A 25,284-nucleotide genomic window follows, 5' to 3' on the forward strand; every position below is an offset into this window, starting at 1 on the left:
TCTGAAAGTGTTCTTTCTACCATTCTACACGCCCATCATCTCCCTTTTTAATACAATCTCATAGGCTACATTTCTCATTCAACTTTATTTCCCCCAAAGCCAGATATAACTAGACTCTACTTAGCTACAAACATTTATCAAACAACTACTAGATGCCTAAATTCAAAACAGTCTAGCTTTCAAGGCCCTCCACAATCTGGCCCTAACTTACTTTTCCAATCTACATTTCCCCTACATGTATTCACACACTACATACGGTAGCCAAAACAATCTATTCACTATTTTCTATACACACCTCCTGCTTTCTTACTCTTCCTCTACTGGAATGTCAGAATCCCACCATTTAAACATGTCCCAACCCCACTATTCCTAAAGCACTTAGTTTAAATGCTAATCCCATTTTCAGAAAACCACACCTGATTGCACTCCTTCCCTGAAATGCTAACATCTCCCTCCTCTAAACATGTATAATGTCTAACAGCAGCTATCACTTTCTATCTTCTATTATAGCTATCTCCAGCACAATTAGACAGTGTACCAAACTCAAGTTTTAATTTCCCCAGTCCATATCACACAGTTCTGGACACAGGAAGTATCCAATGCAAACATCTATCAGATAAGGGATTATAATGACAAACTTCAAAGACTACCAGTGTCAGATGATATGTTTTGGTAGGTGATGCTAGAAAGCATACCTTATTATGCAACCATGGTTAAACGACTTAACATCTCTACCCTAATACCCTGCTCATCGAAATGGAAGCTGACATGGACAATTAACCAAGATAATGTACATAAGAATATGTAGCAATGCCTCACAGCCAAAAGCTGTACATTAAATATTAAGTGAATAACAAAGGAAGCTTGCAGATCACTTCTTCAAAATAAGTATAATAAAACTTTAATATTCCCCATTATTACCCATAGTATTTCTAATAAGAGCTGATATTTACTGAGCATACGTTATGTGTCAGGCATCGATTGTTCCAAACATTTTACAGGTCTCTCACACAATCCTCTCAATATCTCTATGCAATCACGTTCCCCATTTTAGTGAAAGTAAATTCCATAAAGCCTGGGTGAAAGAGGTCAACTACAACAATGAAGAACAAAAGTGTCTATAACTATCTTGCTTCAACTACAAAAAATGCTACATTTTAGTTCCTAAAGTGAGGGAGAGTAGATACTACCAAAAATTATTAATATCTAGAACAAAGTTTTCTTAATTCAATCACATTGTTTTATAGAAAATAAACAGAATGGCCTAAGAACATAGCTAACACATTGTTTGACGTTATACAACAGAACATTAGAAAAGTACTACTGTGAGAAAAAATTGATTCTATTCACTACACTAATACTTTATTTATTTATTTTTGGGATGGAGTCTTGTTCTATTGCCCAGGCTGGAGTGTAGTGGTGTGATGTCGGCTCACTGCAATCTCTGCCTTCCAAGTTCAAGCAATTCTTCTGCCTCACCCTCCCAAGTAACTGGGACTACAGGCAGGCACCATACATCCAGCTAATTTCTTTGTATTTTTAGTAGAGGCGGGGTTTCACCATGTTGGTCAGGCTGGTCTCAAATTCCTAATCTTAGGTGATCCTCCCGCCTCGGCCTCCCAAAGTGCTGGGATTATAAGCATGAGCCACTGTACCCGGCCTCAATACGCTAATGCTTATAAAAGCATATTCGTGTGATACATGCAAATATTTTAGCAAAGAATTTGTACAATGCTTTCCTTAAACTTTCTAGCTATGGGTCATTATTCTAAATATTCAAGTAAAATATGTAAAAACTGGAAATAAACAGGATAAATATCAGGCATGCTTACGGCAAAGAACCTATCTCCATACTGAAAAATCCTGGTAATTAATCTTTGTTCAATTAGGAAGCATTTTCCACACAAATATAAGTATCTAGAAAATTGAAATTTATTATTTATTCTAAATCCTAAAGTATTTCATTCTTCCAAAGAAAAAGCAATGGCAAATTACCATAAGGAATCAGTGCCTACGAGCTAAACCACTGAATACAAAGGAACGTGGGTAGTTTTTATTCACTCATTTCAATTATTACCTTCTATTGTTATTGAAACTGCTTATTCATAAATTATTTTTCTTAATCTAAGTTTTGCTAGTATTTTGTTCCTCTTAAAAAACAACCAAATTCAGAAGTTTGGTTTCAAGGAATGCTTTGTTCAAATTCTTAGTATGATATTCTAGGCCAGGCTGTTTAAAGTAAGAGTGCACTGAGATGCTACTTGGGTAAATCTCTGCCTAAACTGTCCCAGCTACCACCCTAGTCATCAACTCTCATGTGGACTCCTACGGTAGCATCCTAACTGGTCTCTGTATTTCTCCTCTCGCCTCTTCAATCTTCTCCACATAGCAGCAGCACAGTGAATGTTTTTTGTTTTTGTTTTCTTTTTTTTGAGACGGAGTTTGGCTCTTGTTGCCCAGGCTGGAGTGCAATGGCACAATCTCGGCTCACTGCAACCTCCTCTTACCAGGTTTAAGCAATTCTCCTGCCTCAGCCTCCCGAGTAGCTGGGATTATAGGCATGCGCTAGCACACCCAGTTAATTTTATATTTTTAGTAGAGATGGGGTTTCTCCATGTTGGTCAGGCTGGCCTCGAACTCCCAACCTCAGACGATCCGCCTGCCTCGGCCTCCCAAAGTGCTGGGATTACAGGCGTGAGCCACCACATCCAGCCACAGTGAACATTTTAAAGCAACACACTACCCTAAAAAAACTGATTCCACTGATGTTATGCAAGATGTTAACAGCACGTGAAGAATATAGGTGAATTCTCTATACTATTTTTGCAAATTTTTTATAAGTCTAACATTATTTCAATACAAAAATCATTTTTTAATTCCAACAGTTTCACCTCACAATTAGAATAAAATACAAAATCTTTACCAGTGCCTCAGAATAAAGTCTAAATCAAAGCCCTTGTCCGTCACTAAGACCTCATCTTCTTCCATGCTCCTCCACCCTCACTCAGTATAGTTATCGTATTGGTCTTCCTGCTGTGTTTGCATTCACCAAGTATGTTCCCACCGCAGAGCCTTTGCATTTGTTCTTTCTCATGTCTGGGGTGCTCTTCGACATTTCTTAGCATAGCTTACTCCCTCACCTCACTTCTCTTCAGTGAGGGAGAGTAGATACTACCAATTTTAAAATTTCATTGCTAGTCACAAATGAATTTGACAGTAGGTATAAATTCATGTCTCAAATGAGTTTCTAAATTGATTTAATCCCTTGAATAAAATCCCCAAAGTTGGGTAAAATACTTCACATTATGTCCTTCCAGCAAAGGAAAGCATAAAAGAAATGAGTGGCAACCACAGAGACTGACATATGCATATCAAATATAAGCAAATCTCTTAAGATTACCTAAAAATTCTAATTAACACAAAGAATAGTCATGTTTTAAAAGAACCTTAGAATCCTACTTAAAATCTTTTGCAGTGTATTTCTTTTTTCATATACAAAGTGATTTTACTGGCAGTAAATATTTCAAAAATGCATTTTTCTGAGGAAACGGTAGTAAATATATTTTAGGAAAATGTATCCAGGCCAGGTGCGGAGGATCACGCCTGTAATCCCAGCACTTTGGGAGGCCGAGGTGGGCGGATCACCTGAGGTCAGGAGTTCAAGACCAGCCTGGACAACATTGTGAAACTCCATCTCTACTAAAAATACAAAAATTAGCCGGGCATGGCAGGTTAGCCACCTGTGGTCCCAGCTACTCTGGAGGCTGAGGTAAGAGAATCACTTGAACCTGGGAGGTGGAGGCTGCAGTGAGCCAAGATTGTGCCATTGTACTCCAGCCTGGGCAACAAGGGGAGGGGAAGGGAGGGGAGGAGGAAAGAGGGAGGGGGAGGGGGAGGGGGGAGGGGGAGAGAGGAAAGAGGGAAGGGAAGGAAGGAAGCAAGCAAGCAAGCAAGCAAGCAAGCAAGCAAGGTTGGTTATCCTAACACTAGCCTAGTAAAATATGCATTACTGAATTACTGAGTGTTTAAGATGTATACTAAATTGAATCCTCTTAATACTTTTTCAAGGTACATTACTTTTTTTATTGTGGTAAAATACACATAAAATTTGCCATTTTAACCTTTTCAAAGTGTGCCGTTCAGTGACTTTAAGTACATTTGCACTGCTGTGCAACCATCAGCACCATCCATCTCCAGATGGTTTTCATCTTCTCAATCAAAATACATTTTAATCCTCATTTTCCAGATACAGAAACAGACCAGAAAAGGGTAAGATGCCAATCCGGGTCTATGAGATTCCAAAACTTGAAACACTTCTTCAATACACTTCAACATTCAAGTTGCTATACAATGACATAAAAGTAGTGTAGGGACAAGCTAAAGAAAACATTTGTATTTAATTATATTATAATCAATTACACAGACTTAAACGTCTAAAAAATCTAATTCAACTCTTTCACTTTATAATTAAGGTTATGTTTCTCTAAGTTCACACTGCTAGTCTTCTGTTTAAATTAATTCTGGAATGCACAAAGAGTTTTCTATTAAAGAACTGAAAGGCAAAGAAAAAAACTTAAAATTTGTGTCCACGCCTCCTTGCAATAGAACTCTACTGCCTCTCCCATTAAGCACTGTTGTCTATTTTCCCCACCCTTCCCATCTTGGCTGGCCTTGTGACTTGCTTTGACCAATAGAAAGCAGCAGAAACAACAATGAGTCACAGAATTCTAAGTCTAGGGCAAGGTCTTATAACTTCTGATTTTGCTCTTTTGGAACACTGCCCTGACGTGCTGTATGTGAGGAAGCCTGAGATATTGTATCACATAGAGAAAGGGCACTTCAGCATCCCTGCTGTTCCAGCTGGGCCCATCCCCCAGAATGCACCAGTGGAATGCACTGTGGTAACCTAAAACCAGTGAGACCAGCAGAGAAACTGCCCAGTCAACCCACAGAATCATAAGAAACAAGCTGCTGTCGTTTTAAGCCATGAAATTTAGAGGTGACCTGTTATGCAGCAATAGGTAACTGACACAATTAATATCAAGCTCAGCAATATAGATTAAAATAATTTCTATTTCACCACCTGAGCACATTAATGTGCCTCAGCTAAAACTTTTGGAAATTTAAGATTCTGGCTATAGATGGTCAAATTAAAGCAAACTTGAAATTAATTTTATTATCAGTACTACAAAAATCACTAATTATATACTGTGGTATAGTGGGGTTGGTCAAGTGTAACATTTTTGTATAAAGGGTATCACATTGCACTAATGATAATACAATTTACCTCATTTAATGGCACTATTTTCCATTACAAATAGAAATATAAATAGGTTAGTTCCTTTACATTCAATTTTAATAATTTTTTAAAACCTTTCTAATATGTGATTAACTTACTTTCAAAACCAGTAGACCAGGCATAAATCAAGCTTTTCTTACTGATTAGATGTCATCATTGTAATTGATAATTATACAGATTTATTTATGTCAAGATGGCCTTAGATGCTACTGACTTGTACAAGATAATCTGACATTAAATGGTCCTTGCCTGCTATACTTAAAGAGTTTTTATTTCTCTATCAATTATCATTTGCTCTTGATGAGAGTTCCTTTTAATGTACAGTGTGTTAGAAAATATACTTGTTACAATTTTGCCTAACCGGACTCAACAAGTTTGGTCATAGGAGAACCAAAATGCTTTTCTCTGAATAAACTTCATTTATTCTAGAATACATTTCTAGTTGTTCAAAATCATTTGGTTTTTTACAGCTTTATTAAGGTACAGTTTACTTACCATGAAATTTACCCATCATAAGTGAAAAATAATTTTAGTAAATTAGAGTTGTGAAACTATTCACTCTATCCAGCTTTAGAACATTTCCATCACCCCAAACCCTTGTGCCCATTTACAGTTAATCCTGCTGTTACTCCCAAGCCCTAGGCAACTACTGATTTGTTCTCTGTATCAATAAGCTTGCCTTTTCTAGACATTTCCTATAAAAGAGAATCAGACAATATGCAGCTTTTTACATCTAGCTTCACTTATTCATGTTATAGCGTTTATCGTAGTTTGTTCCTTTTAATTGGTGAGTAGTATTCTGTTAAATGTACACACTACATTTTGTTTATTCATTCATCAGTTAATAGGCATTTGAATTGTTTCCAATTCGGGGCTATCATGAATAACAAATTCTGCTATGAACATGTCTTTGGGTAGACATATTTTCATTTCTCTTCGGATAAGTCCCAGAAGTGGAATTGCTTTCTTCCTAACTCTGAGATATGATTCAGAGAGGCAAGTGACATGACAAGTACAGATAAGTGAAGAGTTACTGTAATAACATATTATTCATTTAGACAACAAATATCTTAACCTATTATATTACCAGGCATTGTGGGAGAAGCTGAGAAAAACTATGAATAAAGTACTGACCCTGCCCTAAACAAGCTCATTGTCTAGTGAGGGATGTGTATATAGGTGTACAGGGAACTCCCAATTGTTTTTTCTTTTTGGTTTGGTTGGCTTTCTTGTTCTTTTTAAGGTAAATATCCAGTTTTTGAAGCTGATTAACTTCTAGGTGCAAGGTTTAAAGATGGTGAAAAACTACTATGATCAATTCCCATATTCCCTTCAAGACAAAGGTTTTCACCAACTGGCAATAACATGAAAAGGGTAACAACAAAAACAAAATCTACACATTAGTGTGATAAAGACCACAATAAGAAAGATCAGAACTTCTAAGAGTGGTGAAAATGCTGAGCAAAACAGGGAAGTCAAAGGAGAGGCTGCACTGAGTAGGTACCCATGAATGATTTTTGGTACATGAATACATACTGACAGAGGGCATGACAGCTGATGTTTTCTCAAGCCTGTAAACAGGAATAAAGTTGATGTTTAAATTATCCTGGCTTCTGTCTGGCCTTTTTGGACATCTGTTGTCCTTGGGAGATTTGGAGACAAAGTGAGGTGGCATCACTGGGAGAATAATTCCCACTTAAAATCTCTAATACTCTGCCTCCACAAATTCTTTCAACACAGAGGGACCTCCTATCCATTCGCTCTACCATCTTTTTACTGTCACTCATCCTCTTACGCCTTTTTTTTTTTTTTTTTGACACAGTCTCACTCTGTCCCAGGGTGTAGTGGCATGATCTCGGCTTACTGCAGCCTCCACCTCCCAGGTTCAAGTGATTCTTGTGCCTCAGCCTCCCCAAGTAGCTGGGAAAACATGCGCACGCCACCACACCTGGTTATTTTTTTTTTTTTTTTTTTTGTATTCTTTAGTAGAGACAGGGTTTCACCATGTTGGTCAGGCTGGTCTCGAACTCCTGACCTCAAGTGATCCACTCACCTCACTCTCCCAAGTGCTATTACAGGCATGAGCCACTGTGCCCAGGCCCCCTACTTTCTTATCCATCTTAACTTTAAATGGCCCATCATTATAATTACTGCCTTGCCCTTCCCTCCCTCTTTCATAACTGTCTGATAAAACCTACAGTAGCAGAAAAGCATATACTTTGCTGACTCTGATCTCAACCTGATTTCATGATCACTGACCACAATTGAGTAGCAATACTACTCAAACTTTTCTGTCAATTCATTTTCCTACTGTCCTAGATGATTATTCCATTCCTCTCTCTCTCAAATCCCTCAACAATCTTCTTCAACTTGACAGTCAGCTTAAACCTAACCTGAGATCTACATTCATATAAACAATTGGCTATTTGGTATCTCCACTCAGATTTGCAGTAAGCCTCTCAAACTTAACACGTCTAACATTGAGCTACTGAGTACTTCCCCCAGTGCATTCACTGTACTACTCCCACTGCACTACCCCAAACCTATTTCTCCTGTTCTCTCACCCCATTATATCTTGACATGAGTTCAAGTCAAAAACCTTAAAGTCTTATTTCTCACTGTCCATACACCCAACACCCAATTCATCAGCAAATACTATAGGTTCTGTCTTCAAAAATATAACCAGAATCTGAACATTTCTCACCTCAACCACCCTAGTCCAAGCCACCATCAGCTCTCATCTCAATGATGGCAAATTTCCTAACTATTCTCCCTATTTTCACCTTTGCTCTCCTGCAGACTATTCTCTACCGAGTAGCCATAGTGATCACAGTCATATCACTTCATTCCCCTACTACTCCCCTCCTATGGCATCTCAACACACTCAGGGTAAATTAGCTAAGGTCCTCACTATGGTCCAGAAAGCCCTATATGATCTGCCTATTCATTACAACCACTGGCACTTCATGTCCTACCACCGTCCCCTTCAATCATCTACTCTGCTCATAATGCCCTCCTTGTTCCTGAACATGCCAGGCATGCACCCACCTGAGCCTTTGGAGCTGCAGTTCCTTCAGCACAGAATGCTGCTCCCCTAGCTAAACTCACTCCCTCATATCTTCAAATCTCTGCCCTCATGCTTTCTTCTCAATAAGGCCTTTCCTGGTCACCCTAAGTAAATTACATCTGCCAGGCATTAGTTTTATGCGTTTACCCTGCTTTGTTCTTCCTAGAACTCTTTACCTGGTATTATATTCTTATTTGTTCATTATTTATTTCTGTTCAACATAATATAAGCTCTATAAGAACAGAGACTTCTGTTTGTTCACTGCTGGAATCTTCTCTTCCAGAACAGAACTTGGCTCATAGAAGGCGCTCAATAAAGGACTTAAATAAATAAATGAATAATCAGTGGAGAATGTGATGGAAACATACATATGCAGAACTTAAACTAATTTGGAAAGGTCACGGAAAGCTTCTCTGAATGGTGGCATCTAAGCACAGACCTGAAAGACAAGCTAGCCTAGTGAAAGAACATGGGAAAGAGAGACTATTCCAGATAGCAAAAAAAAGTCGAGGCAAAAGAAACATGGCCATTTGTTCAATGAAAGTATAAACATACTTTCCCCAAATACAACACTCCTTTAAAAAAATAAAGCAAGCAAATATATTTTCCTTAGGTTCTACATTCTATCCTACACTAGACAATGGGAACTAACATAGTATACTAGCCTGCATACTCTTGGCCAGGGACCATTAATGTACCTATTTAAAATATTCTTGGCCAAGATGAGTACTACGAAGAATAAAAGAAAGTAAGTACTCTGCAACATGTGTTATTTATTCCATTGTAGCTTTTACTGTGTTATTTTCAATCTTGGCGATTAACTTTAGATCTGACAAAAGGTAGTACTGAACCTGCCATGAAGAAACAATGAGAAGATAACATGCTAAAGGTACTTAAAAGGTACAAGATTAAAAGTGGCTAAAGGCCCCAAAGAAATGACCAAGGAAACCAAAGTTAAAGGTCAATAGGTGATTAGGTAGTGATAATGTCCTCTGCTACTATGAAGGGCATCAAAATCACCACTGCAGCCAAATGGACTAACAACTGTTTGAAAGCTGAAAAACTATCACTTACAGGCAAGATATAACTTCAGGAAATTTGAAGAGTATGGAAAAATGACTACAGATGCCAGAAATGTATATACTTGAAGGCTATGCTATGGAACCCCAGTGTAATGCTCACTGGCAGCCTCATTTCCAGGAAAGCGCAAAGTCTCTTTGAGCTGAAGAGATTATGAATATAGTCTAGTATGACAAAAATATATAGCACATAAGATGCACAAAATAATATTCTGAAACCACAGGTAACTATATAAAAAGGATAAGAAAGGAGATGTTTTAAAATAGATGTGTTTTGGGATCATAAGAACCACCCTTGAGAATATGAAAAAAAGCTTAATAATTCATTCACACACAAATTCTATACGCAACTTTAGGGGATTCTCAAACTCATGAAAATTCAGTGGAAAAGCGCAGGTAAAATCATTGCACTGAAGACAAAGATATAACCCATAATGAAAGCTACACAGCAGGCGTTTACAAATTATCTAGATTGATGTTAGAAGACAGAAGGTTAGAAGAAAGTAGGCTCCAGGAAAAAAAAAAAAACAATTATAAAAAGGTGACATGATTATAAGGCCAAATAAATTTAAAGAAAGTAAAAAGGCTTATAACTATAATTTCAGAAAGTCGTGGTATAACTATGAAACCGTAAAATAATTTTAAGTAAATGACAGAATTTAGGAAGAGAGATTCCTTTTCTCTTTAAGGCTAAATATATTATTCATCTTACAGCCCAAAGTGTGACAACGGAATGAAGAAACGCAAACCAAGCACTTAGGCCTTTACTAATATTTAATTTTTTTCCTCCAACATATAATAAATATAGTATCAGAACACTGTATAATTACAGAACCAAAAAAAAAGCAGTAACAATTTTGACAACATGAAAACAAAAGGATAAATGGATAAATAACCAAGGGTGACGATATCAAAAAAAAAAAACTATATTAAAGTTAAAAAAGGAAGTAATCAATGATCCAAAAATACTAACAAAAAACACTGGGAAAAAGGCTTGAGAGGGGAAGTAAGGGGAAGTAAACTGAGCAAGCTAAATCCTCATCTTTTGTTGCATAGGAGAGAGACTGTCTAAAGTTGGTAACTGAAGTTATAAGGGAATAAGCATATTTGTTATAGTTCTAGCAGTAACCTGTAGAAATTCTAAAAATAGAAGTTCCCTCTGAGGAATATGACTAGGGTGGGAAAAAGTAAACTAGGAGATATTCACTTTTCATCCTAAATTCTTCTGGACTATTCATTATCATGTATTCATGTTCTTTGGGCAAAAATAAAAAACAAAAAATTTAAATCAATTTAGGTAGGTCACCAGTGCTGATGCAATTCCCTGCCACTATTTGACCTATTTCAATTACTTTCCAAATATATCAAAGCAAGGCTTACTTGCATCTCCTGAGGAGTTCTTTTATTTACTGTTTGTTCAAGATAGAATTAAAGACTTTTACATGTCTAAGAGTCATTAACAACTCAATACTGATGACATCTTTTTAAAAGAACATTGACATTTCAGTTAATTCTCATTGTATCAAAATTCCTTAAATCCTGGCAATGTTTAATTGGTCGGGACCAAATATTCCTCTGAGTTTCCATTAGGGCATATATATTTATTCATGATGAAGTATGCTGTTACAACTCCCAGTTACATTATTTTACAGTAACGTGATTCCTTCTAAATCAAACTCTTATTTGTTGGCCTACTACATGCCAGTCAAGAGGGATTCAAAGATGAGTGTGTGGTCCAGGAAGATGCAGATGTGGGGTACCACAGAGAAAGTGATTGTTTTTTGTTTTGTTCTGCTTCCCCTGGTGGAGGTTGGAGGGAGGAAACCTCCCTCCAAGGGAGGGCGAAAGTACGAGAGATTGGATGGCATAAAAATCAATGTTTGGATTAACATGGCATTTGTCCCAGCAGGAAATGTAGACCTGAAGGGGATAAATTCAAATGACATTATAGTGGGGAACCCGGACAAGTCGTAAATGACCAGTTTGATATTTTTTACAAGTCAAAAGGGATTCTGAAGGTTCTAGTTTAAATAACTAAGTGGATGGTGACAGCTCAAGGGGGGAAACACAAAAGAGGAAAAAAAGGTAGGATAATCACATGTTCCATATTGGATAAAAAGTTTTCTGTTTAGCTTGTGGAGCTGTCCAAAGGGGTAGCTAGAATTCAGCTCTAGAGCAGCAGTCCCCAACCTTTTTAGCACCAGGGACCAGTTTCATGGAAGACAATTTTTCCATGTACTGGGGCGGAGGGGTGGAGGGTGGTTTGGGGTGACTAAAGCACATTACATTTATTGAGCACTTTATTTCTATTATTACATTATAATATGTAATGAAATAATTACACAACTCATCATAATGTAGAAGCAGTGGAAGCCCTGAGCTTGCTTTCCTGCAACTTCATGGTCCCATCTGGGGGTGATGGGAGACAGTGACAGATCATCAGGCATTAGATTCTCCTAAAGAGCTCGAAACCTAGATCCCTCGCGTGCACAGTTCACAATAGGGTTTGCACTCCTATGAGAATCTAATGCCACTGCTAATATGACAGGAGAAAGAGCTCAGGCACTAAAGTGAGTGATGGGGAGTGGCTGTAAATACAGATGAAGCTTAGGGTACTACCACTCATCTCCTGCTGGGCAGCCGGGTTCCTAACAGGCCACGGACTGGTACCTGTCTGTGGACTGGGGGTTGGGGACCCTGATCTAGAGCACAGAATATAGGAGATCGTATATGTACTTAGTTGAAGCCACAGCAGTAAGTGTTTTCACACATATACACTACGGGGGGAGAAGTCATTTAGGAAAACCCACATTTAAAGGGTACTCAGAAGAAAAGCCAGCAAAGTAGTCCAAAAAGTCAAAGAGGTAAATGTTAAGTTAACAGCTTCCATTCTTCAAGAGCAATTTGTCACACACTGTACTAAGTGCTTTAGGAAACAATGAACTACTCCTTCAGATTGGTATTATCACCATTTTAGAAATAAGAATAATGATACCTGGCCGGGTGCGGTGGCTCATGCCTGTAACCCAGCACTTTGGGAGGTTGAGGCGGACGGATTGCCTGAGGTCAGGAGTTTGAGACCAGCCTGGCCAGCATGGTGAAACCCGTCTCTACTAAAAATAGAAAATTAGGCGGGCGTGGTGGCAGGCACCTGTAATCCCAGCTACTCGGGAAGCTGAGGCAGGAGAATCGCTTGAATTCGGGAGGCAGAGGTTGCAGTGAGCCAAGATTATGCCACTGCACTCCAGCCTGGGCAACAGAGCGAGACTCCGTCTCAAAAAAACAAAACAAAAAAGAACAATGATACCTTAAGATGTTAAATAATTTGCCCAAAATCATCCAGCTAATAAGTGGAAAGACCAGAACTCAAATTCTGGTTTACTGAATCCAGAGTCCATCCTCTTAACCAGTATGTTACTATCTTAATAGGAGTCATGACAAAACAAGGAATGCCCTCTCAAAGACAAGTTAAGAAGGAGTTAAATATGCCTACCGTTGCCTTCTAAGTCCTTACCAAACCACAGTGCATGCATGTGTCAAGGGCCTCCCTACACCTATCACCAATTCCACCACCCCATCCCTAAAACACATTTATGTTTTTAGGAGTTGAGACTCTTGCTCTATTTCTGGGTAACTTTCAATAATACCATTAATAAGATATATTTGAATAGTTCTACTAAAGAGTACAATCTTTTTTTAGCTAAAATTAACTCCATAACTTTTTAAAAGTGTGGATAAGTTCAGGTCCTGACATAAATCTAAAGCAATGTTTGAATACAAGTGAAAGCTGGTTATGTTAGAGTGTATCAAATAGTTCCATTCATTAGTGGGACATTTATTTAGTGCCTCTTATGTATCAGGCACTAGGGATAAAACATTTTTAAAAGGCTCTATTGCTTCGCCTCTGAACTAACTTTACTGCTGATTATTACACTTAGAGTTGCTTTGTCTTTCCTAGAGTGACTTTATAAGCTACTTAAATAAAAAATATGTTTTACATAACATCTTATAATTCTATGTTCCTTGGGAGAAGGGATAAATAATATCTATAACATAAAAGATTCCTCTAACTTAGGAAAACATAATTTTCAAATTATTTCAACAACAGCCTGTGTCCTAGTTTAGAATCCCTATATCACTCCTGTGGCACTCTACTCGCCAGCAATGTCCCTATTCTTAAAGACTTCAAGATCTAATTCAGCATATATAGGATAGTAAATCAAATCCAAAATTTTACATTAAAATGTGCAATAGGCTAATTCCATAATAACACTATTGTGCCAGATAATATTTTTACTGTTTTAAAAAACACAAACTACCTTTTAGGTGTAATGCAATATAGGAAAGAGAAAAAAAAGTTTAAAAAATATTGGAAAAAAAATTAGAAAAGTTTTAACATACACCTGAACATTTGCTTACATTGCCTCTTAGGTTTCCTGAGCCAAATAATTTGTATGTGTTAATAAAATAAGAAAGGAGTTTCTACTATTTTCTTCATCCAGGAAAATAACAGATTCCCCTCCATGTACCCTTAAGAAACCTACGAGAAACAAATTTCATTTGAGAGTTACACTTTCAAAATAATGAAAGCATTTATATTACAGATAAATTAGATAATCTTTCAGCTCAAAAATACTTTGCTTAATCTGAAATTAAATGAGGAACTCTATCAAAACACATAACCTGGCACACATTAGATAACAAGTGGCTGCTATAATTATAAAACTGGTATGGCTTTTATTCATTTTGAATTCCATTTAATCAGCTTGCTTTGAAGCATGAGGCATTTAGTTCAACATCATGACCCAAGGAAAAAACCTCATTCCTTGGTCCTAGATTTTCCCTAAATCCAGAATTGGAAATATAAAACTTGTTACAACTGGTCACAAACAAGAAAGTAAAAATGACTCAACAGAGTCCAACATTATCACTGTAGAAGTCATGTTGTGTACCAATCCTGCTACCTGTCAGCAGTGCCCTCCTTTGTTGCATATCAAATAACTATGTGCTCAAGGATTCTAAAGGGATTAAAAAGTATGGAGGTGAGGGCAGTTACTAAAAAAAAACAAAAAACAAAAAACAAACAAAACAAAACAAAAAATCAACAATTTTTTAGCTGCAAGATAAGAGTAGAATTTTGCAAGAATCCATTTTAGAAACTTCAAAAAATAAATATTTTGAGCCTGGGCATGGTGGCTCAAGCCTGTAATCCCAGCACTTTGGGAGGCCAATCTGGGAGGATCACTTGAGCCCAGAAGTTTGAGACCAGCCTGGGCAACATAGCAAGACCCCATGTCTACAAAATACACAAAAAGTTAGCCAGGTGTGGTGGTTGTGCCCCTGTAGTTCCAACTACTTGGGAGGCTGAGGCAGAAGGATTGATTGAGACCAGGAGGGGGAGGTTGTAGTGGGCTGAGATTGCTCCACTGCACTCCGGCCTGGGCAACAAAGCAGGACCGTGTCTCAAAAAAAAAAAAAAAAAATTATTGCATTTTCACCAGAAATCTGTTTTTATGAGTACCTTTTCTGAAATTGGGGGACATGTGTTACTTGTAAGACATGAATCAGAGTAGAAATAGTAATAACCTAGGTCCCTAAGAAAAAGTAAGCATGTTCTGTTTCACATATTTACATAATAATCCAAAGCACAATAAGAAAAAAAGAAAGAGAAGACTGATATCAATATCACTTCTACAGTGCACTTAGTAGCCAGAAATCTGCAACCTCCTATCAATCCCAGACACTACTATCTTTTCCAGTCTTTAAGCTCCATCAACTAATTCAATAAGTTAAAAAATAATAATAAAACTGAAACCTCACTTCTCATGTCCTGATCCAAGCTAGCTAGGAACTTCTCACCAAAATTTTAGCAGACCCAGATCAAAACTGAGATCACAAGACTTTATATATGCCCAATACATAGTACTTCAGCAGGTAAAAAAAAACAACAGAGTAGCATTACAAAGAATAGTTGTAAAGGCAATATGAAAAAACTCAGGCTTTGCAAACAAAACAAAGTAAATACTACAAGTAAGTCATAACATTCAACAACATTATACAATCAATTTTATAGGTTAAGCACAGAATTACTACACCACCCAGCAATTCTTTCACAGGTTTATAAAGCCAAGAGAAATGAAAACATATCCATACAAAAACTTTCACATAAATGTTTATAGCAACATTATTCATAATAGGCAAAAAAGTAGAAACAATCCAAACATCCATCAACTCATGAATGAATAAAATGTGGTATATCCACACAACGGAGTATTATTTGGCAATAAAAAGAAATGAAGATCGGGCACAGCAGCTTACAGCTGTAATCTCAGTGCTTTGGGAGGTCAAAGTGGGAGGACTGCTCGAGCCCAGGAGTTTGAGACCTACCTGGGCAACATAGCCAGACCACATCTGGATAAAAAATTTAAAAAAATTTTTAAAAATAGCTGAGCATGATGGTGCGCACCTGCGGCCCTAGCTACTTAGGAGGCTAAGATGAGAACATCATTTTGGTCTAGGAGTTCGGTGTTACAGTGAGCTATGATGGCGCCACTGCATTCTACCATGGGTGACAGAGTGAAACCCTGTCTCTTAAAACAAAAACAAAATACTGATACATGCTACAACTTGGATAAACCTTGAAAATATTACGTTAAATGACAGAAACCAGTCACAGAAGACCACATATTACATTATTCCTGATGAAATCTTCAGAATAGGCACAGAGACAGAAAAAGTACATCAGTGGTTGCCTTAGGGCAGGGGTGTTGGCAGGAAATCAGGGGTGACTGCTAATGGGCACGAAGTTTCTTTGGGTGGTGATGAAAATGTTCTAAAATTAACTGTGGTACTGGATGCACAACTCTGTGAATGTACTAAAAAACACTGAAACTGTACACTTTGAATGGGTGAATTATATGGTATGTGAATTATATCTCAATAAAACTATTAAAAATATCGATTTTGCGCTTCAAAAGCTAGAAAGAGAAGTAAAACTATCAAAAAACAAAAAACAACAGGATGATAATAAACAGTTTGCCCGGCATATCAAGAACAGCAGATGCTTAATTGGTCTGCCGACAACAGACAATTTTACTGTTGTTTCACCAGACACTTCTAATTCTAAGGAAAGACCTAATATTAAGGAACAATGCATATTCTCACATATAAGTTTACACACAAACACATGTGTAAACTAAGCTTCAAAGATTCTCTGAAGAGCTCATGTCAGAAATTTTATGAGCTGTAAGAAAAAGAAGTGTATATAAAATTAATTTAAGACAGATTTTCATAACAAAATTTCTCTTTTAGAGTGAGTATATAATCTCTCAGATGAGGTAGCCAATTAATGTCAGTAACTAAAAAAGAGTTCTCCACACAAATAAAAGTGTTAAGAAGTGCAAGTTTTGAATCACCTATTTTGCAATCAGGAACTAATTATAATGCTTTAATATATTGATATATTATAAAACAATATTTCTGGCTGGGCACAGCAGCTCATGTCTGTAATTCCAGCACTTTAAGAGGTCGAAGCAGAAGGATCCCTTGAGCCCAGGAGTTCAAGACCAGCCTGGACAACATAGTGAGATCTCGTCTCTACAAAAACAATCTTTTATGAAACCTCTACTAACCTGTACTCCCCAAAAACAGACTTGATTTTTTTTAAAAAAATGCCTTAAAAAGCACTTTATCTGACTTATTTTTATTAGTTCTTACTAGCATTTTCTTTCTAAATGGAAGTGTTTTTAAGTAAAAGTATCAACAGGCTAAATACAAATCTTCAATGAACATACATGATTTGAGAAAACAAAAAGGTGACAATGTATCTTTTTATTTTTAAACCAGTCAAGCGCAGTAGTGAGAAGGGGGCAAAGAGTAGAACAAGGAGCTGGATCTGTAACTGATGCAGAACAATCGAGATAACTCACTATTTTTGGACCAGCTGACGATATATCTTTTCAACAGAGCTTCTCAAAATTATGAAGATCATATGTGAGAGGAAATTTCTAAACTAAATTTGTATGTAAAGCAAAAGAGGCAGCAAAGATAGTAACAAGAAAGTATCAGAGAAAAAAATAAAAAGAGAAGACAGGCAGAAAGATTCTGAGTCAAAATTTATATAAAAATGCCACACTGAGGCAAAAAATAACTCTAATTTCCCAAAAGTAGTTATTCATAGAAATTACTATAGATATGTAAACATATCAGGAAGATTCTGAATATGACCATTCTTCAGTATACTAAGAAAAAACTTTCCCACATGAAAAGTAATATGGAGATAATAAAGACCCTAACACAATCATTTACTTGTACTATTTAATCTTTAGAAATCATTCTGTCAATTATGAAAATACTAGAAAAACAAACACATTTTAAAACTAAATACAGCTAACTACTTAAAACAACAGAAGCTCTATGCAGACATTTACTAACTTCAACAGGAAGTTTATGACTATAAGAAACAAAAATATCCCAAGTATTCACACAAGAATTTGGAATATATACATATCTATTACCTTACTCTTGTTGCAATTTGAAAGGGAATAAATATATAGGAATCTAAGATCTTTGCTGTAATAAAGTGGCAATGTCGCTAAGAGTTATTTTTTTCCAGTCTCAGACATAAGAATATTGTCTCAAAAAAACCCTTAAGGTATATAATCTGTATATCAAAATGTTAAAAATTAGGTAAATAAGAGCTACTATAAGCACTGTGTTGACCACTGTTTCTCTAAAAGATGGTTAAAATCAAGCAATAGAACAATTTAGATAACTTACATTGTTGTTGCGGGTTTCTACAGCAGGGAATTTTCTGACTATGAATTTCACAGCAGATTCCAGGTTTTTGTCGATAAGATAGGATGGTTTTGCCTTGGGGTCTCCACATGCCTATAAAACAACAGTAATAAAAAAAAGTGAAATGCACCCTTCTTCTAAAATCAAAAATAGCAAATCTGCAATTAGAAATTAAAGAGATATTTATTGTTTTTGGTGAGCAGGTGATAAAATGAATAGGCAAAGTGCAGGGATTGTCACAGCTGAAATATGCAATGGGAGACAGTACAGAGATGTTCTTCTACTGAAAAAAATGCATGGAAAGTTTCGAAGCAGTTAGCGCAGAACAGCAGTGAAGGAAAAAGCTCAAACCTAAAAAAAAGAAAAAGAAAAAAAATTCTTGGTTTGAGGTAGGATTGTATTCATCTGAACCTAATAAAATATTACAAAATTAAATATTCAGTAGAGTACTAGACATGTTTCTTTCTAAGTGTTATAAAATAAAAGCTTATGTTTAAATGTCTTTTCCAAAATGTTTTCCTCATTCACTTTAAACATTTTAATACAAGAGCCCTAGTTCAAAAGAACTGGAAGCTGCTAAAATTGTCTTTATAGTGCTAAGGTGTGTTGTCTGATTCTCTGAACATCTGAGTTACAACACTGTTTTCCATCATACCAGCAGCACTTCAAACAATGAATCTACATCTGTTCTACATATCATAAGCACAGAACAAATGGATATGTTTACATTTTGACCGTATCAGCAGTACAGCATTCTCTGCAGTAAACTGTAAGGCACTATACAAATGTAAGGTATTATTATTAGAAAGAACTTTCTACCTGAACTATTACAATACAGAATATAATCTTGAATACTGTTCCTGTTTTATTACGTGACATTTAATTAACTGCTTGCTAGCGAGATGTTATTCCTTAGGGAATTACTAAAATTATAACATTTCTATTTAACTTCTTTTTATTGCATTTTAAAAAGGATGTGTCCTTTGGAAAGTTACATCTGTCTGCCATGTGTGAGGAAATACACTACTGCAATTTTATAGTTTTCCATTGTTTACTATGGCTATGTTGTGGATTGCAGAAAGAGAAGTTATGAAACATGAAACTGATCTGAAAGCGGGCAAGCGGGCAGAGGGAAGGTGAAAAGCTTTGCAAACCTTCCAAACTTGTCCTTGCTGGGGAAGCATTGTAATAAAAAGAGAGAAAATTACGTGTAAACAATGATTGTCAAACTATGATACACGTTTCAGAAGAAAACTTATGCACTGCAGACTATGAATAACAGAACAAGATTAGAATTATATGGTGCTACAATTTTAAAGGTATTCTAAGTAGCGAGTTTTAGTATAAAATAAATTTATAGAGTTTATACTGTTCATATAAACACTACTGTGTACGTGTACAATCAGGTCAGTTTCTTGGTGCTCTTTCTAAACCAACTTAAAATAATACTAGAAAGAAGGAAAATAAAGACTACATGCAGCTATAAAAACAGGAGCAAAACCATCAGTGAAATTTTACATACCTTAAAAAGAAACGGTAGCCGAGAATAAAAATAAATCGTTATTGGATGACTTTTGTATTTCAGCTCAAATTGTAACTATTTTTCAAACATCACCTAACTTCCTACCATGCCAAAGTATAAAAATCAATGTTAACATTCCTATATTTTCCAAATGGAAATAGGAATGCAGTAAGAAATCTCTTAATTCTCAAATATAATTAAATAAAACAAAATCTTAAGAAATTTAGAACTTCATAATCTTTAACCAGATTGACATTACTACTATGTAAATTCCATTTCAACATCATAAATATTAAAATATGTCCAACTTTCTTTGAGTAGACTATCATTTCTTTAAAATATTCTTAAAAATCTTCCAATTTATATTCTTCTCCCCAAATATTATATAATAGCTAAGAATAATAATCACATACTAAAAATTTGCCCAAACACAAATAGCTATAGATTAGCATTGCCTTACATAATCACATAATAAAAATCAAGTGTCATAAACATGCTTGAGGTAGTGCAAAATCCTAAAGTGATTCCAAATTATGTTCAGTTTTTTCATATGTATTGTCTTTCATATTCTAACTATTGAAAAATTTAGCTATCCATTCCTCTATTAGGGACTATCACATATAATGAAAATGACAGATCACCATATCCATTTCCCACAACCACAAATTTTACTGTTTAAGAATGTAAACATATAAACAACTTCATTGGTTGATAACCAAACAAGTATGTGTGTGCGTATGTGTGTATACACACATACTCATATATAAATGAGCAGCTCTTCCTTCTCACACTGAAAACAGAAAGAACAGAATTTCATTTTGTCCAAGTCCAGTGGCTCACGCCTGTAATTCCAGAAATGGGGGCTAAGGGGCTTCAGCCAGAAGTTGGAGACCAGCCTGGACAACATAGCATGACCCTGTCTCTACAAAAAAATGTTTTAAATTAGCTTGTAGAGAAGTAAGCTCAGGGCTTTAAGAGAAAAAAAAATTATAAGGGTATGGTGGTACACAACTGTACTCCTAGCTACTTGGGAAGCTGAGGGAGAAGATCACTTGAGCTCAGGAATTCAAGGCTACAGAGCTGTAATCACACCACTGTACCGCAGCCTGAGCCACAGAGTGAAGCTCTGTCTCTTAAAACTAAAAACTAAAAACTAAAAAAAAAAAAAAAAAAAAAAAATTCAGAAAAAAATAAAGGACTATATAATCTGCTTTCCCTGGAATTGATTTACCTTTTCCACACTGCTCAGTGGACCTTATCTAACATACTTAATTGGGAGGGAGTATGTCTCAAAGGTTAAAAACAAATATTCTGGAGTAAAACTGGCTGAGTTTCAATTTTCATGACTTACTAGCCATGGGACCTGGAATATATTACAAAATATCTCCTAACCTATCTTTCTTCGTCTGTAAAATGGGGAAATTAGTACTTACCTCACAGGGTTATTATAAGGATTAGAAGAGAGATAAAGAAACCATGTAAAGCATTTAGCAAAATGATAAGCACATAAGTGCTCTAAAAATGCTAGCTGCTTTTTAATAATAGCTATAATGATGATACTAATTATCCAAGTCTAATATGAATAGTAATCATAGTAGTAAGAGTCTTTATCATAATATATATATACAACTAGCAAGTTAGTGTTAACTTCCTTATGCAACTATTAAATACAATCCCCTCTCTCAATCAAATATTTCCTTTATTCACTTTAAGCCTAAACATCTAAATATAGCCTAAAGTCTACATTTGCTGTAACTGTACAGAGTTTAACCTAATTGTTAAGAAACTGAGTTTCAAGACAGGCTGTCCATGTTTAAAATCTTGGCTCCATCACTTAACAGCTGTGTACCCATGAGCAAGCCAGTCTATCTGTGCCTCAGTTTCTTCAACTGTTAAACAGATAATAATTACAACCTATGCTAAAAAGTTTTTTTTTTTTTTTTTTTTTTTGAGACGGAGTCTTGCTTTGTCGCCCAGGCTGGAGTGCAGTGGCGCGATCTCGGCTCACTGCAAGCTCCACCTCCCGGGTTCACGCCATTCTCCTGCCTCAGCCTCCCGAGTAGCTGGGACTACAGGCGCCCACTACCACGCCCGGCTAATTTTTTGTATTTTTAGTAGAGACGGGGTTTCACCGTGTTAGCCAGGATGGTCTCGATCTCCTGACCTCGTGATCCGCCCGCCTCGGCCTCCCAAAGTGCTGGGATTACAGGCGTGGGCCACCGCGCCCGGCCAAAAGTTTTTATGTTCACTACATGAAAGTGTTATCTGTAGACTTTACGAGAGTATTTGGCATACCAAGAGCTCCCAAAAAATGCCAATTAAAAATAAGAGGTTAATATATACAGAAGTACTAGGCTCCATCTTATCTTTTTCTAAAATCCACTTACTTGATTTATTTGCTTAATAACAAGAGAGACACTTGTATGGGGAATACTTAGGCAAAAAAGAAGAAGTATATGAAAAAAATAAACTGACATGACTAAAAGTTATCAGCTAGGTAAAATATATCCTGGCAAAGAACCATAACAAATAATTCAGGTAAGAAGGCTGATTGGGCATGGTGGCTCACAACTGTAATCCTGGCACTTTGGGAGGCTCAGGTGGGAGGAACACTTGAGGACAGAAACTAGAGACCAGCCTGGGCAACATAGCAAGATCCTATCTCTACAAAAAAATTTTTTTAAAAACTTTAAGGTTTCCTACCATACTAAAACAGTATAGAAAATTCCAACTAACCAGAAGTTATAGTTTATAAAAATTCATCTTATTCCCCACCCAAACTCAAAAAACTTTCATTTTGAGGACAAGAAAATCACAACTTGCATTTTCAGAAAACAGCCTGCTATTGGTATACTTGAAACCATATATTTTTCTATTCCATCTACAATATTACACAAAATTAATCCTTAATTCAAAGTTATCACCTTTTGAAGTATCAAATTTTTAAAAACTAAATACACAATTAAACTTAGTTATCAAAACATTTTAGACTAATATATTCCAGAAAGGCTTACCAGAAAGACGTAATCAAAAGATTTAACAAATTACCAATTCAATTAAACATTTGAGCACTTCTATCCCCCATACTCCCAAAAATAGAAAAAAAGGAAAGGTGAATACAGTATAAAATGATGTCTAAATCCCTGAATTTTATAGCCCTACCAAAAAAAAACTTTTTCAGAGAATTGACTAAAAGAGGTATTTCACTACACAGAAAGAAAACTATGTATAAAGTACAGAATTGAAAAAACAAAAACTCCCCCAAGTACCCTGTTTTACTTTATCTTGAGTCAGCATATTTTCATAAAACATAAAATACTATAATTTCAGAAGATCTAAAATAAATTTAAATATTTATATACTTAAATTTCCAGTTCTCAGAATTGGAACTTTATTCTCCATGAATATTCTGATTATAATATTTTAAAAGTCAGGATTATTTTATGTGGCAGATAAAATTACAGTGATGTTAAAGGATACACTTAAACATAGTAATTAAAACCCTTGTCTCTTGGGTCAAGTGGATAATAGCCTATATGACCTTAGGCAAGTTGCCTAACCTCTCAGCCTCAGTTATCTAACCCATAAATTGAGGATATTATTACTACCTACTGCATAGGGTACACTGTTAAAATATTTAAAAGATAAGATACACATAAACTGTTTATTTAGGTGCCTGGCACATATGTAGTTAATAAATAAGTTCCAAATAATTTTTTAAATAAAACTTCTTTATATACATGGATATACATAGTGAGTTCTCAATTATGGAAACAAGATTTTCCATAAAAACAATTCTAGGCTGGGCTCAGTGGCTCACGCCTGTAATCCCAGCACTCTGGGAGGCCGAGGTGGGCAGATCACGAGGTCAGAAGTTTGAGACCAGCCTAGCCAACACGGTGAAACCCCGTTTCTACTAAAAATACAAAAAAAAAAAAAAAAAATAGCCAGGCATGGTCTGGCGCCTGTAATCCCAGCTACTCGGAAGGCTGAGGCAGGAGAATCGCTTGAACCCAGAGGGCGCAGGTTGCAGTGAGCCAAGATCGCGCCACTGCACTCCAGCCTGGGCAATAAGAGTGAAACTCTGTCTCAAAAAAAAAAAAAAAACTATAGGTCAGTAGTCAATTCAATATCTCTAAGTTCCTTTTAAAACACAAATCTGATGTTATTAGTAAAAATAAAGGACAAGGATGTTTCAGAAAACTACACAATATATTATCCGGGCCACAAAAGAAACATCTTTGATTAGAAACATCAAGCCTAGACCCTATGCCATTTTAAAGTATGACTTTAAAACAAATCTTTCTGCCACTCTACCACAAACCCCCGTACTGAGGCCTTTCCTCAAGCTATTACAGCATAAGACTACATACCACAGCTTAACTTTACATGGTTAATGTTACTATTTTTCCAAGAACTTACCATGATGACAAAAAAAAAAAAAATACAGATTTTTAAAATTCCTCTATCTATTCACAAGAGATTAAGCAACAATCAAGACACCAAAAAAAAAAAAAAAACAGACTGCTCGGTAGCTCACACCTGCAATCCCAGCACTTGGGGAGGCCAAGGCAGGAGAATTGCTGGAGCCCACAAGTTTGAGACCACCTTGGGCAAGAGGGAGACCCTGTCTCTACAAAATATTTAAAAATTAGCCAAACGTGGTGGTAAATATCTGTGGTCCCAGCTACCTGGGAGGCTAAGATGGAAGGACTGCTTGAGCCAGGGAGGTTGAGTCTACAGTGAGCCCTGTTCACAACCACTGCAAACTCCAGCCAGGCAAGAGTGAGACCCTGACTCGAAAAAAAAAAAAAAGAGAGAGAAGGAAAAAAAACAACAAAATAATCAAGATACAAAAGGTGTTGGAAGTAAAAAGAACATTTACTGTGCAATTATTGTGCGCAAAACACCTATGCTTTAGAAATTATCTAAACTATCACTCAACAGAAAGGAAAGGAGCTTCTGAAAAATTAAGTAACTTGATCAAGATTTCACAACTACTGACAGGACCTACAGAGAAATTCATACCTGATTCCAAAACACTATCTAAAAATATATGTCCCCTCCCAAAAATAATGTTTAAAAACATGCTCCACTTATTCAAAACCTCCGCTGCTTAAAACCTCAGGAAGCAGTTGCTATCACGGTAAAAATCTGATCAGTTCAATCCATTTTATTTTTTTGAGACAGCATCTTGCTATATTGCCCAGGCTGGACTTGAACTCCTGGTCTCAAGAGATCCTTCTGCCTCAGCCTCCTAAGTACCTGGGATTACAAGCACGCACTACTACAGTGCCTAGCTTCAGTTTTATTTTTTAATTTCTATTCTAACTCAGGAATAAAACACATTCCTTTGCTAAAATATGGAAGAACAATTATTTTCTACTACAATAATTGGAAAAATGCCAAAATAGGGAAGAACAAAATGATTTTCTAGTACAATGAATTAACTGAAAAAATATGAACAAGATCTCAGGAGTCAGAGTGAGAATGCTATTCGTGAGGGCACAGAAAACAGCCC

The 25,284-nt window shown here is 36.3% G+C and overlaps 1 protein-coding gene across 2 annotated transcripts in view; it reads right to left on the reverse strand.

Moving 5' to 3' along the window:
• Positions 1-25,284, reverse strand: part of NCKAP1 (NCK associated protein 1) — a 113,257-nt gene that overhangs the window by 80,199 nt on the left and 7,774 nt on the right. The window contains exons 2-3 of one of the 2 annotated variants that reach the window (XM_004032919.5): positions 19,396-19,413; positions 18,224-18,334 (exon numbers count right to left, since the gene is read on the reverse strand). In XM_004032919.5, coding sequence (XP_004032967.1) covers positions 18,224-18,334; positions 19,396-19,413 — 129 coding nt within the window. The remainder of the gene's footprint in view (positions 1-18,223; positions 18,335-19,395; positions 19,414-25,284) is intronic. The other variant, XM_004032918.5, reaches the window with a different exon arrangement.

Source organism: Gorilla gorilla, chromosome 11 (assembly GCF_029281585.2).
Source record: "Gorilla gorilla gorilla isolate KB3781 chromosome 11, NHGRI_mGorGor1-v2.1_pri, whole genome shotgun sequence".
NCBI classification, from domain to species: Eukaryota; Metazoa; Chordata; class Mammalia; order Primates; family Hominidae; genus Gorilla; species Gorilla gorilla.